This window comes from Macaca nemestrina, chromosome 20 (genome assembly GCF_043159975.1).
Source record: "Macaca nemestrina isolate mMacNem1 chromosome 20, mMacNem.hap1, whole genome shotgun sequence".
NCBI classification, from domain to species: Eukaryota; Metazoa; Chordata; class Mammalia; order Primates; family Cercopithecidae; genus Macaca; species Macaca nemestrina.
The window spans coordinates 10,447,414-10,463,919 of NC_092144.1; the positions used below are offsets into that span (position 1 = coordinate 10,447,414).

The 16,506-nt window shown below is 52.9% G+C and overlaps 1 protein-coding gene across 12 annotated transcripts in view; it reads left to right on the top strand.

Moving 5' to 3' along the window:
* LOC105473733 (SWI/SNF related BAF chromatin remodeling complex subunit ATPase 4) overlaps nt 1-16,506 on the top strand; it is a 103,437-nt gene that overhangs the window by 19,514 nt on the left and 67,417 nt on the right. For 9 of the 12 annotated variants that reach the window (XM_071085888.1, XM_071085893.1, XM_071085895.1 and 6 more), the window contains exons 2-9: nt 5,282-5,531; nt 6,438-6,570; nt 7,350-7,748; nt 8,072-8,170; nt 8,829-9,087; nt 10,485-10,611; nt 12,389-12,562; nt 15,611-15,784. In XM_071085888.1, the coding sequence (XP_070941989.1) occupies nt 5,310-5,531; nt 6,438-6,570; nt 7,350-7,748; nt 8,072-8,170; nt 8,829-9,087; nt 10,485-10,611; nt 12,389-12,562; nt 15,611-15,784 (1,587 nt within the window). In that variant the 5' untranslated portion in view covers nt 5,282-5,309. Of the gene's footprint in view, nt 1-5,278; nt 5,532-6,437; nt 6,571-7,349; nt 7,749-8,071; nt 8,171-8,828; nt 9,088-10,484; nt 10,612-12,388; nt 12,563-15,610; nt 15,785-16,506 lie in introns of all 12 variants that reach the window. The other 3 variants (XM_071085889.1, XM_071085891.1, XM_071085896.1) reach the window with 1 other exon arrangement.

The window sequence follows — 16,506 nt, forward strand, 5'->3', positions numbered from 1 at the left end:
GATGAAGAGCAACTGGGATGCTGTCCCTGTTTGGGAGATGGGACCATGTGTGTAGATGATACGACTATTTTGGAAAACTAGCAAAGCTAAGTTTATGCCTCCCTTATAACCACCAGTTTCATTCTTGTACACCCAGGAAGAACCAATGTCAGTGTCCACCAAATGACTCTCATAGCAGCTTGATTTGTGCTGACCAGAACCTGGTAGAGTACAATGTCTATGAAAATGACAGTGCTCAGATAAAAAGAATGGATGACTGTCCCAGACATGGTGACCCTGTGATTGTCTTTTTTTTTTTTTTTGAGACAGGTTCTTTCTGTGTTGCCCACGATCATGGCTCACTGCAGCCATGACCTCCTGGGCTCAAGCAGTTCTCCCTACTCAGCCTCCCGAGTACCAGCTAATTAAAAAAAAAAAAAAAAAAACTTGTAGAGATGGGGTCTTGCTATGTTGCCTAGGCTGGTCCTGAATTCCTGGACTCAAGTGATCCTTCTGCCTCGGCCTCCCAAAGTGCTGGGATTATAGGTATGACCCATTGCTCCCAACATTACATTATTTATATAGTTTGTAAATTAGGTATCATAAGTATATACTATATATCATATAATATATATATTATAGGTGTGACCCACCACACCTGTCATTTTATTGGAAGTGCAGTAACAAGTGAAAGGAAGCTACAGTGGTAGTCAAAATAGTGGTTTCCCTGGGAGAGTGGTATTGACTAGGAGGGGCTCAAGAATGCCTTCTGGAATGTCGGGAGGGATATCTGACGCAGTGTTCTTGAAGCTGTTCACCTGTGATTCTGCGATCAGGGCGCGTACAAGTCAGTGAGAGTAAGCAGAATCACATGCTGCTGCCCTCAGTACTGAGCTGAGGACATGGAGTAGCTCCACGGCTCTCCACTTGGTGCTGCAGGTTGGCCAGTGCTTGTTCAAGTGCAGGCACCAGCAACTTCATCACATGCTTTGGCATTGGGTGATACTGCTGGGGATGGCTTTGCATCATGCCCAGGCTGTTTGGATCCCCTTTTCTGTCACTCCACACGTGTCTGAGCTTTCAATCCAGAAAGGAATTTGCGGATGCCGGTGGCACACGCGTTCCTGCTTCACTGCAGTCTGACTCTAGAGGCAGCATTTTCAGGAGCAGAGGCCATTCTAACAAGCTACTGTGAAACCCCTGTTTCTAAACAGCAGACTTGCCATATTCGGGCACAAAATGGTTTTTTGAGGCAGCACCTTCGGTGTTCTCTGTGTGTCTGTTGACGAAGTTAGCACTGCTGTGAGTTGGAGCTCTTCCTGGAGTACTGTGATGGCATCGCATGATTTGATGGAAGGGAGAGGGAAGAAGTTCTAATGCTGAGTGTAAAGTATGATTAGGAGATCTGGGGGTGGTGGCATACATCTGTAGTCCCAGCTACTCGGGAGACTGAGGCACGAGAATTGCTTGAACCCTGGGGACAGAGGTTGCAGTGAGCAGAGATCACATCACTGTACTCCAGCCTGGGCGACAGAGCGAGACTCTGTCTCAAAAAAAATGTACAATGAGGAGAGCTATAATTTCAGTCACTTCCCAGTGTACACTCATTGGCTTGTCCACCATTAGAGAGGGAAAAGATGGTTTGCACTTAATGACCTGGATCTTTTTTTCTTTTTCCTGTGAGACAGCATCTCGCCCTTTTGCCCAGGCTAGAGTGCAGTGCACAGTCATGGTTCACTGCAGTCTCAAGCTCCTGGACTCAGATAACCCTCCCACCTCAGCCTCCCGAGTAGCTGGAGCTATAGGCATGTGTCACCAAGCGCGGCTAATTTTTGTATTTTTTGTAGAGATGAGGTTTTGCCATGTTGCCCAGGCTGATCTCGAATTTCTGGGTTCAGGCCACCCCCCTGCGTTGGCCTCCCAAAGTGCTGGGATTACAGGCTTGCTCGATTGTATTTTGCTGTCAGTTTCAGTTTATTTGACTTAGAATACAGACCTTCAAGTGAGGAAGAAGCTATAGGTCCCTGAATATCACAGGATCTGTGAAGTATGTGGCAGTCCTGTTGTCCCTTTTCCTACCTCATTGCAACACTCTTTGGGCCTGAGAAGCCTATGGGGACAAAAGGCCCAGAGGGAAGCGCCAAGGAGCCAATGCCTCCCCGCTGCCCTGGCCATGCCCACGTTGCTGAGCTTCCCACCTATATATAGAGGCAGCTGCAGGCGCATCCTCCCTGAAGACACACCCGCGGACCAGAGGCTTCAGGCTCCAAAATCAGCATCTTAGTAACGTAAACACAAGGTTCAGACTGTTGTCACATGGCAGAGGTGAGGGCGGCATCTCATAATCAGACAGTCCTGTTTCTGTAGCAGAATGTGTGAATATCCACATGGAGAGTCAGGTCAGATTTTGCCTCCAGATGAATTTCCTCGCAGTAACATATTTAGATTTTTTTATGTCAGGGTTCATCTTTTCAGGGTTCGCTGGAGTGCCAGTCACTGGTTCCTCCCCTGCTGAGTTTCCTGGTCCTCTCTCCTGCTGTTCGCCATGAAAGTGGAATGAGGTCGTTTTGAGCCTTTCGTCTCTTGTCTAAGAATATATCCCTATGGCTGGGTGCGGTGTCTGACACCCGTAATTCCAGCACTTTGGGAAGTCCAGGCTGGAGGATCCCTTGAGCCAGGATCAACAAGAGTTTGAGACCAGCCTGGGTAACATAGAGAGACCCCGTCTCTACAAAAAATTAAGAAAAATTAGCCAGGCATGGAGATGCACTCCTATGGTCCCAGCTACTCTGGAGGCTGAGGCAGGAGGATGGCTTGAGCCCCTGAGGTCAAGGCTGCAGTGGGTTATGCTGGCTCACCTGCACTCCAGCTTGGGTGATAGTGTGAGACTCTGTATACAAAACAAAACAAAAACCCCTACCTTTCAAATTAAACTTTTTCCCCGAGATTACCTAATACAATGTAATTTTTGACCAGGAACGGTGGCTCACACCTGTAATCCCATAACTTTGGGATGCCAAGGCAGGTGGATCACCTGAAGGTCAGACATTCGAGACCAGCCTGGCCAATATGGTGAAACCCCGTCTCTACTAAAAATAAAAAAATTGGCCAGGCGCGGTGGCTCACGCCTGTAATCCCAGTAGTTTGGGAGGTTGAGGTGGGTGGATCACGAGGTCAGGAGTTCAAGACCAGCCTGAATAACATGGTGAAAGCCCATCTCTATTAAAAATAGAAAAATTAGCCAAGCATGGTGGTGCGCACCTGTAATCTCAACTACTCAGGAGGCTGAGGCAGGAGGATCGCTTGAACCTGGGAGGCAGAGGTTGCAGGGAGCCAAGATCATGCCGTTGCACTCCAGCCTGGGGAACAAGACCGAAACTTCGTCTCAAGAACATAAATAAAACAAAAAATAGAACTTTTTCTTTTTTTTTTTTTTTGGGACAGGGTCTTGCTCTGTCACCCAGTCTGGAGATCTCAGCTCACTGCAAGCTACGCCTCCTGGGTTCATGCCATTCTTCTGGCTCAGCCTCCAGAGTAGCTGGGACTACAGGTGCCCACCACCATGCCCGGCTAAGTTTTTTTGTATTTTTTTTTTTTTTTTTTGAGACGGAGTCTCGCTCTGCCGCCCAGGCTGGAGTGCAGTGGCCGGATCTCAGCTCACTGCAAGCTCCGCCTCCCGGGTTCACGCCATTCTCCTGCCTCAGCCTCCCGAGTAGTTGGGACTACAGGCGCCCGCCACCGCGCCCGGCTAGTTTTTTGTATTTTTTAGTAGAGACGGGGTTTCACCGTGTTAGCCAGGATGGTCTCGATCTCCTGACCTCGTGATCCGCCCGTCTCGGCCTCCCAAAGTGCTGGGATTACAGGCTTGAGCCACCGCGCCCGGCCGTTTTTTTGTATTTTTAGTGGAGATGGGGTTTCACTGTGTTAGCCAGGATGATCTCGATCTCCTGACCTCGTGATCTGCCCGCCTCGGCATCCCAAAGTGCTGGAATTACAGGCTTGAGCCACTGCGCCCGGCCAAAAAATAGAACTTTTTAAATCAAGAGAATTAAAAATGTTCCTACACGTCTTACAGAATTTATCCTTAGAACCGGAAGTATGCTGGAGAGTTCAGGGGCAAAGAGATTCATTCCAAAAGGCACCTGAAACAAAAGACAGATTTGCGACATGCTTAACCAGAGAGGGGCTATCAAAAAACCCAGGGTGTCAGAGCCAGGAAATGCAGTGTAGCTGTTAGAATTTGTGTTTTAAAGAGTATTACATGATAAGAATCGCCACAGGTAAGATTATATGAAGGAAAGCCTAGAATATATTGAGAAGTTCCACAGAGCGTGTGTGCGTCTTCAGCCAGCGAGGACCTTCAGCCAGTGAGGCGGGGAAGCCTCTTTACAGACACAAGTATCTTTCCTCTCCCGCGTGTCCCTGGGTGGTTGGAGGACATCTCCTGATGCATATTAGCATCTAAAGGAAAAGGTGACGTTTCTAAGTGTCAGGGACCAAAAAGTGCCATTATTTGTGTCATCCTTTAAATTATCCTTTTTAAATTAAGTTCATTTATTTTAAGGGAAACTTGGTCTTACTACTTTCAGCGGAAAACCAGCAGAATTTGCCATAAATATTTGTTTTGGCTGAATTGATGGCACTTCAGTCAGAGGCGGTTTTTTTTTTTCTGAGACAGAGTCTCACTCTGTTGCCCAGGTGGGAGTGCAGGGGTGTGATCTGGGTTCACTGAGACCTCTGCCTCCCAAGTTCAAGCGATTCTCCCAACTCAGCCTCCTGAGTAGCTGGGACCACAGGCGTGTGCCACCATGTCCGGCTGATTTTCGTATTTTTAGTAGAGACGGGGTTTGCCTGGTTGGCCAGACTGGTCTTGAACTCCTGACCTCAAATTATCTGCCTGCCTTGCCCTCCCAAAGTGCTGGGATTACAGGTGTGAGCCACCGCACCCGGGCAGTCAGAGGCTATTTGAGCCATAGTCCTGCTCTTTCTGTTAGGAAGATAAGCAAGTGGAGAGCAGTGTGAAGGGTAGACCAGCACCCCGGTGAGACATTCTCTGCCGTGATCAGGAATATGGCAGGAGACCCTGAAGGTCCCTGTGGGGCAGTGCTTGTCTGTGAGCGTGGCCCACCTGTGCCTGAGATGTTGCACTTCCTCTGAGAGTGGTCGTGAAGAAAAGGTTCGGGTGACTGGGGTGAAAGGTGCTGGCTTCCTGTCGGAAGGAGATTCTGATGTCCCTTGCTATCCCTGTCCTGCCTCACCCTGGGTCGTGAACCCCAGACTGACTGGGACTTTCTGCCAGCAGGAGGCCACTGTCTGCAGCTCCTGTGAAGATGTCCACTCCAGACCCACCCCTGGGCGGAACTCCTCGGCCGGGTCCTTCCCCGGGCCCTGGCCCTTCCCCTGGAGCCATGCTGGGCCCTAGCCCGGGTCCCTCACCGGGCTCCGCCCACAGCATGATGGGGCCCAGCCCGGGGCCGCCCTCAGCAGGACACCCCATCCCCACCCAGGGGCCTGGAGGGTACCCTCAGGACAACATGCACCAGATGCACAAGGTAGGGGCCCCTGCCCCCTAGGGCTGCAGGCAGCCTCTGGACCGAGGGCCTTACTCAGAGGACGGGGGGGGAAGCCTTCTTGTTGGAGGTGGCATGCCTTGGCTCAGCCCCCTACGCCGGGGCCCATGGCCGTGAACAGAGGGGTCAGCTCGTCGGACTCCAGCCTGTGCTGGCACATGATCTGGGCCTGAGCAGCACATCGTGGCCCCTGCGGACACCTGCCCCACCGTTTCCACTCCCTTGCTTTCTGCGTGGGAAATTTGGGAATATCACTCCAAAGTTTTCTTTTGGTAACGAAGAAAAACATCCAAATTACTAAAAAGGCTTTTAGCCACGTCGTTTCCCCCGTTCTGGCTGTCGAGCTCACCTGTGCCGCTCGCAGAGCCGAGCAGCGGGTGCCCTTTTCTCCAAGGCGCGCCCCTCAGCCACTCTCTTTACCACTCACCTGCGCTGAGCAGGACCTTCAGTCAGCGAGGCGGAGAAGCCTCTGTATGGTCACAAGTCTCTTGTGTGTGTCCCTGGGCATGGTTAGAGGACATATTCTCTTATACATACAACATCTGAAAGAAAAGGTCGTATTAGCATCCATAAGAGAAGTGATGTTTCTAAGTGTCGGGGCCACAGGAGGTCCTGGGTGGTGGAAGATGAGGATTGCCTGGCCACAGTCTCCCAGGTGCTCGTGCTCCACTGGGTGACATTTATTTTGTGTACCTGTCTTGAGGCCTAAGTAGGTGTCAGAACCCTGCCTTAGAGCCGAGCCGTGTAGTAACGCTGGGGACTGGGGAGATGCATGTTGTCATAGGTGGCCATTCTCAGTGCCCTCGAGCTTCTCTTGGGCAGCGCATAGCCATGCCACCACCTCACGTTCCACATGCTCACCCTGCCTTGTCATGGTCCCTCTCGCAGCCTATGGAGTCCATGCACGAGAAGGGCATGTCGGATGACCCGCGCTACAACCAGATGAAAGGAATGGGGATGCGGTCAGGGGGCCACGCTGGGATGGGGCCCCCGCCCAGCCCCATGGACCAGCACTCCCAAGGTACCAAACTGCTTTCCTTCCTGTCTTGTGTTTGTCATACACCAGAGTCCTCAGATCATTTTCTTCCCCTGGGTTCCCACAGGATGGATTCCGGGAGTACCTAGGATGATTTAGCCGGGTGGGTGGCCTGCCACAGAGGGCTGTCTGGCGTGGCATGGCTGGTGCTCTGTTCTGGCCACCTCGTCTTGGAGCAGCCCCAGAAGGGGAAGTGCTGGTTGGGGGGCAGACCGTATTCAGCATGGGTGATAGAGGACGGCTGTGCAGGGCAGCAGCCCCATGCCACCAAGGAACTTACTGAAAATACAGATTCCTAGGGCCTGGGACTCTGCTTTAATGAGCCCAGCAGGTGCCTTTTCTGTACGAGGACAATTGAGAAGTGATATGGTGGGTGACTTGCCAAGTTCTTGCTGTCATCAGGGGTGGGAAGCTCAGGGGCTCCACTGGGAATGGAAATGTTGGGAGCGGGCCCAGCCAGCCCGAAGATGTGGACCCCACCTGTGGACAAGCAGGCGGAGGCCGGGAGAGAGCCGTGATTTCATGCACAGGTTCTCAGCATTAACCAGCAGCACCTTACTGAGACGTGGGTTAAACCAAATCCACCATGCCGGCTACTGGGCTGAGGTGTCTCCAGCGCGTGCCCTCCAGGTGCCCCTGATTGACTCAAGAAGGATGCCATTTGGTCGTGCCCTGTCTCAGAGTAGGAGCTGGTGTAGAGAAGAAGTTGTAAAAATCACAGACGTACGCTGCCTAGTGACCAGTGGGCTGGCCTTTCTCTGCAGGTTACCCCTCGCCCCTGGGTGGCTCTGAGCATGCCTCTAGTCCAGTTCCAGCCAGTGGCCCGTCTTCAGGCCCCCAGATGTCTTCCGGACCAGGAGGGGCACCGCTGGATGGTGCTGACCCCCAGGCCTTGGGGCAGCAGAACCGGGGCCCAACCCCATTTAACCAGAACCAGCTGCACCAGCTCAGAGCTCAGATCATGGCCTACAAGATGCTGGCCAGGGGGCAGCCCCTCCCCGACCACCTGCAGATGGCGGTGCAGGGCAAGCGGCCAATGCCTGGGATGCAGCAGCAGATGCCAACGCTACCTCCACCCTCGGTGTCCGCAACAGGACCCAGCCCTGGCCCTGGCCCTGGCCCCGGTCCCGGCCCGGCACCTCCAAATTACAGCAGGCCTCATGGTAAGGCTGGCTGCCCTGGCCCTCAGGTGTCTCAGAGCGAATGGCTGGGGCGTGAGTGGAGGAGTGGACAGACTGGGCTCTGCTGCCAACTGGGTTTCCCGGTTTGGGATTGCACGGGCCCATGCTGCACTTCTGGGTGCTCGGGTGGTGGGGGCAGCTGTCCTGCTAAATGCTGTTTCCCCAGCTCCCTGCTTCCCCTGGGGGTGCTGGTTAATAGGTGTATCTGCTGTGTCCCCTGAAGCCAGGGCTGCCCACGGGGCTGGGCGCAGGCATAAACCTGGGGAGCACTATTTTCTCTTTTGTTTGTTTCTCCCTACGTGTAGGTATGGGAGGGCCCAACATGCCCCCCCCAGGACCCTCAGGCGTGCCCCCTGGGATGCCGGGCCAGCCTCCTGGAGGGCCTCCCAAGCCCTGGCCTGAAGGTGAGCTCCCTCTTCTATGGTGGTGCACCCATGCCCTGACTCCCCGTTGCAAGCTTGGGTGGCGCAGGCCTTGAGATGAGCCCTGGCAGGGAGGAAGGGCCAAGGTGGCCAGCCCGAACCGCAGCCTGTACTTTTCTTGTGGTGGTCCCCAGGTCTCCCCTGTAGCCAGTCAGTTCCCAATGACTGTCATTTTATCCCATCCCTCGTGGCCTTCACCCAGTCCCTGAGCCCTGTATATGTGGTTGCTCAGTAAGTGCTGCAGGCTCCCATCTGGTGGGCTCAAAGAGGCAGTGGGACTCATTACCCACCCTCTTGGAGCCTGAGGTTTAGCGATGGGCATTGAAGGGCAAATTGCTTCCGTTGGATTTAGCACTGGGAGGAGACGACAGGAAATGCTGCTGTAGAGCCACAGACAGAACACTGAAGCCTCAGGGGTGTGGGGCTGGCCCCAGTGAAGGGTGTGAGGGACAAGGGTGAGGCTGAGATCTGGAGGAGGTTGGCGCCCAAGGCGGGTGTGAGGGACACCCCTAGGTGAGAGGTGGGAGATGGGCGGGGTCTGCCTGTCCCCAGGGCCTCGAGCAGCCCAGCAGCTTTCTGTTTCCAGCCTGGATGGGCCCCAGAGCTCAACACGATGCCCTGGCCCCTTGCCTCCTCCCAGGACCCATGGCGAATGCTGCTGCCCCCACGAGCACCCCTCAGAAACTGATCCCCCCGCAGCCAACGGGTCGCCCTTCCCCTGCGCCCCCTGCCGTCCCACCTGCCGCCTCGCCTGTGATGCCACCCCAGACCCAGTCCCCCGGGCAGCCGGCCCAGCCCGCACCCATGGTGCCGCTGCACCAGAAGCAGAGCCGCATCACCCCCATCCAGAAGCCGCGGGGCCTCGACCCTGTGGAGATCCTGCAGGAGCGCGAGTACAGGTGAGGGCGTGGCCCCAGTTCCCATATGTCCCATATGTCCCCCTGGGGAAGCCACTCAACTTTCTCCCCCGCCTTAGGAAACAGTGCCCTGTGCCCACCGCTGCCACTTGGCCTACACCTCCTTCCTCACCTCCCTGCTCCCACTCTGGCTGCAGTCTGTTTCCCACACAGCAGTCTGAATTCTCTTTTTTTTGAGATGGAATTTCACTCTTGTTGCCCACGCTGGAGTGTAATGGCGCGATCTCAGCTCACCACAACCTCCATCTCCCGGTTTCAAGCGATTCTCCTGCCTCAGTCTCCTGAGTAGCTGGGATTATAGGCATGCGCCACTGCGCCTGGCTAATTTTATATTTTTTTAGTAGAGACAGGGTTTCTCCATGTTGGTCAGGCTGGTCTCAAACTCCTGACCTCAGGTGATCTGCCTGCCTTGGCCCCCCAAAGGGCTGGGATTATAGGCGTGAGCCACGTCGCCTGGCCTGAGTTCTCTTTTCACGATTGATTGACGTCAGATCTACTCCCTGGATTAAAACCTGCCTGTAACTCCAATTATCTGCCCAGTAATCTTTGCCTTATGTCCACTCCTGCCCAGCATCCTTCCTCACCCACCCCACTCTCTTTGTTCCTCTTTTCATTTATTTAATAAGTTAGGCTTTTTCCTGCCCCAGGAACTTTGCACAGGCCGTGCTGGCTCCTTCTACTCATTCAGGCCTCATTGCTGGGATTCCCTCCTTATGGAGGCCCTTCCCGTCACTTCCAGCCACTCTCTGGAATTGCAGTGGTTATTTTATTTTTTTAAATCTCTGTTATGGACTGTTTTTTCTAATGAGGCTGAGAGTTCCTTGACTTGCTGATCTTGTTTAGTGGTAAGGCCCTGCGCTCAAAATGGTCCCTGGCATACAGTTGGTGCTCAATGAGTATGTGCGGAAAGACTGATTAAGAGGATTAGTTCACATAACCTTCCTATGTAACCTTTGTAATCTTCAGACCACACCTCACCTCTAGGGTCTCTCCAAGGGGTCGCCTCAGTTTTGAGATGAGAATGCTGAGGTGTGCAGGTGAAGTAGATTCTCACGGCCCTGCGCCTCATCCATGCCAGGGCTGCATGAAAACCCCAGCCCACCTGATGCCAGAACCTGGCTCACACCACTGAACAGGCATGAACTGGGCGCGCCTATCAGGAATCTTGTTTGCTGCCCCCTGAGGCCCGGTCCTGAGGAGTGTCCCTGGCTGCCTCCCTCTCTGCTCTGCCCTGCGGCCAGCATCCTCTTCTGAGGCATCTCTTGCCTCATGACCAGCACCTTCCTTCCTCGAGGGATGGGTCCCCTGCAGCTCCAGCTATAACCGGGTGCCCTGGCAAGCCTCTCACTGCCTTTGCTCCTTCTCTTCTCTGCTCCCAGGCTGCAGGCTCGCATTGCACACCGAATTCAGGAACTTGAAAACCTTCCCGGGTCCCTGGCCGGGGATTTGCGAACCAAAGCGACCATTGAGCTCAAGGCCCTCAGGCTGCTGAACTTTCAGAGGCAGGTGGGTGCCGGCACGGCCGCAGCTTTCCAGGAAGGGCCTTTGTCACCAACACTGCTGTTAAGCCTCCAAGTATGGCTTGCTGGGCTAGTATTACACCTGCCTGGGCTGTGAAAAGCAGCTGTGGCCACCCATGGGCACTCATTCACTGCAGAACATTCCTCTTGCGTCCTGCACAGTGCTGGAGACATGGACCTCTGTACCCTAAAGCACTTGCCTCTTGAAGCAGACTTGCAAGGGCTTCTTTCTTCCTTTTCTTTTCCTCCCTTTCCCTTTTTTTTTTTTTTTTTTTTTTTTTTTTTTTGGGAAACAGTCTTGCTCTGTCACCCAGGCTGGAGTGCAGTGGCACAATCTCTGCTCACTGCAGCCTCCGCTTCCCGGGATCAAGCAGTTCTCCTGCCTCAGCCTCTCAAGTAGCTGGGATTACAAGTGTGTGCTACCATGCGGAATTTTTATATTTTTAGTAGAGACAAGGTTTCACCATATTGGCCAGGCTGGTCGCAAACTCCTGACCTCAAATGATCTGCCTGCCTCGGCCTCCCAAAGTGCTGGGATTACAGGCATGAGCCACCAGGTGCTGTCCCGCATGGGTCTATTTCTGAGGGTACTGTTCTTAGTGAGACCCTGGAGTGCAGTGGAGAGATCACAGCTCACTGCAAACTTGACCTCCCAGGCTCATGTCATCCTCCCACTTCAGCCTCCTGAGTAGCTGGGAGTATAAGCGTGCACCATTACACCTGGCGAATTTTTCCTTTTTTTGAAACAGAGTTTCACTCTGTTGCCCAGACTGGAGTGCAGTGATGCTATCTCGCCCCACTGCAGCCTCTGGCTCTGTGGTTCAAGTGATTTTCCTGTCTCAGCCACTGAGTAGCTGGGATTACAGGTGTGCACCACCATGCTGGGGTTATTTTTTTTTTATTTTTTATTTTTTTGAGACAGAGTCTCACTCTAGCCCAGGCTGAAGTGCAGTGGCACGATCTTGGCTCACTACAACCTCTGCCTTCCAGGTTCAAGTGATTCTCCCACCTCAGCCTCCCGAGTAGCTGGGATTACAGGCACGTGCCACCACGCCTGGCTAATTTTTGTATTTTTGATAGAGACGGTGTTTCACCATGTTGGCCAGGCTGGTCTCGAACTCCTGACCTCAGGTGTTCCTCCTGCCTTGGCCTCCCAAAGTGCTGGGATTACAGGCGTGAGCCACCACGCTGGTTTTTGTGTTTTTAGTAGACTCAGGGTTTCTCCATGTTGCCCAGGCTGCTCTCGAACTCCTGAGCCCAAGCCATCCACCTGCCTCGGCCTCCCAAAGTGCTGGGATTATAGGCATGAGCCATTGCTCCTGGCCACCTAGTTAATTTTTCGGTTAGTTTTTGTAGAGGTGAAGTATCACCATGTTGCCCAGGTTGGTCTCAAACTCCTGGGCTTGAGCAGTCCTCCCACCTTGGCCTCCCAAAGTGTTGAGATTACTGGTGTTAAGCCACACACCCAGCCAAGGGTGCTGTACTTCTGAATGACTCCTAAGAAGCTGTGTGTGTGGTAGAGGGGGGCAAGCTGGAGGTCCGAGAGGACCCACTGGCTAGGTGTCCAGAAGTGATCACCTTCTGTCCTGTGCTCGCCCTGCCCGGGGACACCTATTAGATGTCCCCTGCACACACGGACTGGGTGTGTAAGGCACTTAAAATGCTCCTTTAGCGGTGTAGCATGTGACGTCATCATGCGTGTTCGTCATTGTGGATGCCACAGAGCCGTGCAGCGCATGGGCATGTCCTCTTCCCTCCTACAGCTGCGCCAGGAGGTGGTGGTGTGCATGCGGAGGGACACAGCGCTGGAGACAGCCCTCAATGCTAAGGCCTACAAGCGCAGCAAGCGCCAGTCCCTGCGTGAGGCCCGCATCACCGAGAAGCTAGAGAAGCAGCAGAAGATTGAGCAGGAGCGCAAGCGCCGGCAGAAGCACCAGGTACACCCCGGTGGCCCCAAGGCCCTGCAGCCCACCCACCTGGCTGCCTGGCTTGTCCCAGCGGTTGTCACGGGGCTGTGTTTGCTTTGTTCCTAAACATGCTGCTTGTCTCTCTCTTTTGCTCATCGTAACAGTATTCTAGGCACTGAGAGCGTATTGGTGTAAAAACCGAATGGTAGGGAGAAGATAGTGATCAAATCCCTGCATAGTATGTCTGGAAGGTGATAGAGCACAAAGAAAAATCAAGCTGGGATAGAGAGAAAGGAAAGGGCTGTTGTAGACCTGATGTTGGGGGAGTTCTTTCTTTTGGAGGTGACATCTGGGCAGACCCCCAAGGGAGGGAGCCACACAGATCTGTGGAAAGAGCTTTCTGGGAAAAGGAGAAGGTGCAAGGGCCCTGGGGCTGGAATGTGCCTATGTTTTCTATGGAAAGTAAGGACCTGCATGTAGCCAGAGTACAGTGAGTGGCGGGGTGAGCTGAAGGAGGGGAGGGCAGGGAGGTGACGGGCAGGTGATGTGGGACCTTGTGAGCTTCAGGGAGGATTTGGGCTGTCGCTCTGAGTGAAGTGGGAGCCATAGAGGGTTCTGGGCAGCACAGGGACTGATCTGACTCAGAGTTTCCCAGGATGAATCAATAAGATGGAAATCTTCAAATCTAAAGTCAAGTAAGGATTTGGGGATGATTATGCTGATTTGGTCATTTATAGATTTTCTAGAGATTTTCTATCATTTATATCTTACTGGTGTAGTGTAAAATAATCTAGACAATCAGCACAGCAATCTCTGTTAACAATTTTTTTTTTGAGATGGAGTCTCGCTCTGTCGCCCAGGCTGGAGTGCAGTGGTGCAATCTTGGCTCACTGCAACCTCCGTCTCCTGGGTTCAAGCAATTCTTCTGCCTCAGCCCACTGAGTAGCTGGGATTATAGGCACCTGCCACCATGCCTGGCTAACATGTTTTTTGTATTTTTAGTAGAGATGGGGTTTCACCATGTTGGTCAGGCTGGTTTTGAACTCCTGACCTCAAGTGATCCGTCCACCTCGGCCTCCCAAAGTGCTGAGATTGCAGGCATGATCCACTATGCCTGGCCAACATTTTTTTTTTTTTTTTTGAGACAGAGTTTCACTCTTGTCATCTGGGCTGGCGTGCAATGGTGCGATCTTGGCTCACTGCAACCTCTGCCTCCTGGGTTCAAGGGATTCTCCTGCCTCAGCCTCCTGAGTAGTTGGGATTACAGGTGTGCGCCACCACACCTGGCTAATTTTTCTTTTTTTTTGAGACAGAGTTTCACTCTTGTTGCCCAGGCTGGAGTGCAGTGGTGCAATCTCGGCTCACCACAACCTCTGCCTCCTGGGTTCAAGCGATTTTCCTGCCTCAGCTCCCCAAGTAGCTGGGACTACAGGCACTTGCCACCATGCCTGGCTAATTTTTTGTATTTTTAGTAGAGACGAGGTTTCACTATGTTGGCCAGGCTGCTGGTCTCAAACTGTTGACCTTGTTATCTGTCCGCCTTGGCCTCCCAAAGTTCTGGGATTACAGGCGTGAGCCACTGCTTCTGGCCACCAGCATTTTTATATATGTTATTTCAGCCTTTTTACTTGTATATTAATACAATGTTAAATTGCTGTTTTTTTATTTTTTCTAAAATTTTGCTGTCTTTTTTTTGAGTCAGAATCTCACTCTGTCGCCCAAGCTGGAGTGCAGTGGCGTGATCTCCACTCACTGCAGCCTCCTCTTCCTCGAATCAGGCGATTCTCCTGCCTCAGCCACCTGAGCAGCTGGGATTACAGGCATGCGCCATCACACCTGGCTAATTTTTGTGTTTTTAGTAGAGATGGGGATTCACCCTGTTGGCCAGGCTGGTCTTGAACTCCTGACCTCAAGTGATCCGCCTGCCTCGGCCTCCCAAAGTGCTGGAATTACAGGCGTGAGCTGCTGCTCTTGGCCACATTGCTTTCTTTGTTTTTAAGTATCACGGAAACATGACTTTTGATGTCCACACTGTATTCCATTTCAGTGGGTCCAGGATCTGATCATTTATGTCAACTTTTTCTTGTTTGAGGACATGCAACATATTTCAGCTTTTGAAAATTAAAAATCATGCTAGGACAGGAATTTTTGGCTTGAACATTTTGGGACTGGTCTCTGGTATTTCCTTAAAGTAAATTTGTAGTGATGGAATAAGTTGGGGGGAGGGTTGGAAACATTTTTGAGACGTTTCATATCCATGCTACGCTGCCCTGCAAGTCGACTGCCCTGTGTGCCCACCTGCTGTGTTCGAGGGCCTTTCCCACCCACAGTTGCCATTGCTGAGTTTTATCATCAGAGAAACCCAACCGCAACAGGCAAAGGGCGTTTTTTGTGTATTATATTTATTTTTTTTGAGATAGAGTCTCGCTCTGTCACCCAGGCTGAAGTACAGTGGTGTAATCTCGGCTCACTGCAACCTCTGCGTCCCGGATTCAAGCGATTCCCCTGTCTTGGCCTCCTAAGTAGCAGGGATTACAGGCATGCGCCACTACACCTGGGTGGTATTTTTTATGTTTGTAGTAGAGATGGGGATTCGCCATATTGGCTGGGGTGGTCTCGAACTCCTGACCTCAGGCATTCTGCCCTCCTTGGCCTCCCAAAGTGATATTCTAGGTTGTTGTTTTTTTTTCTTTTTTGAGACAGAGTCTCGTTCTGTTGCCGAGGCTGGAGCACAGTGGCACAATCTTGGCTCACTGTAAGCTCCACCTCCCGGTTCACGCCATTCTCCTGCCTCAGCCTCCCGAGTAGCTGGAACTATAGGCGCCCGCCACCATGCCCGGCTGATTTTTTTTTTTTTTTTATCATTTTTAGTAGAGACAGGGTGTTAGCCACGTGTTAGCCAGGATGGTCTCAATCTCCTGACCTCGTGATCGACCCACCTTGGCCTCCCAAAGTGCTGGGATTACAGGCGTGAGCCACCACACCTGGGCAGTATTCTAGGTTTTAAACAAGCCTTACGGGGGATGTGTCCGCCATGCTGCTGAGGGGTCAGCCTTCTCTTTTGCGTGTTCTCTACAGGAATACCTCAATAGCATTCTCCAGCATGCCAAGGATTTCAAGGAATATCACAGATCGGTCACAGGCAAAATCCAGAAGCTAACCAAGGCAGTGGCCACGTACCATGCCAACACGGAGCGGGAGCAGAAGAAAGAGAACGAGCGGATCGAGAAGGAGCGCATGCGGAGGCTCATGGTATGGTCCCGCCTTCTTGACATGCACCCTTCCACACGTGTGGCTGGTACTGCAGGTTCCAGGGGTCGCTCCCCAGGGTCACACCAAGGCATTTCAAAGCTTGGAGTTAGAAGTGGGGCGAAGGAAAGAGCAGGCGCGGGCTTGGGAGTCAGTCCTGGGCTCGGATCTTTGCTGATCCCTCTGATCATCAGAGTGACTGTGTGACCTCAGACCACTTTGCTGTCTCCTCTGCCTTCACTGGAAAACAGAGGTGGTGCCCCCTCCCCTCATTCTGTGAGAGCCACAGGTGGTGCGATCCAGACCCCCCACCCCTAGGATAAACATCTCTGACCATTTATTTGTGACTGAGTTGCTGGTTGGACAGATACTGGGAGCACATTCTGAGCCAGGTGCTGCTCTGTGTAAGGGGGACACAGAAGGGAGCACGACACGGCCTCTGTCCTGGTAGGTTGTGCTTGAGGGGCAGATATACGAATGAAGCAAACAGAGTAGTGGATGGTGACAGCTGCAGTGAGGAGGGTGAAGCGGAATGGAAGGGGAGGGATAGGGTAGTAAGTGAAGGCTTCGGAACAGAGGCCCAAAGGGTGGCCCTGATGCACAAATGCGGAGACCTAGGAGAGGAGCCCCAGGCAGCACGGAACAAAGGTCGAGGTGGCAGGCAGCCGTATGCCAGGGACAGCCGGTAGCCCTGGGCTCCCAGCACAGCATCGTGTGAGGTGGGA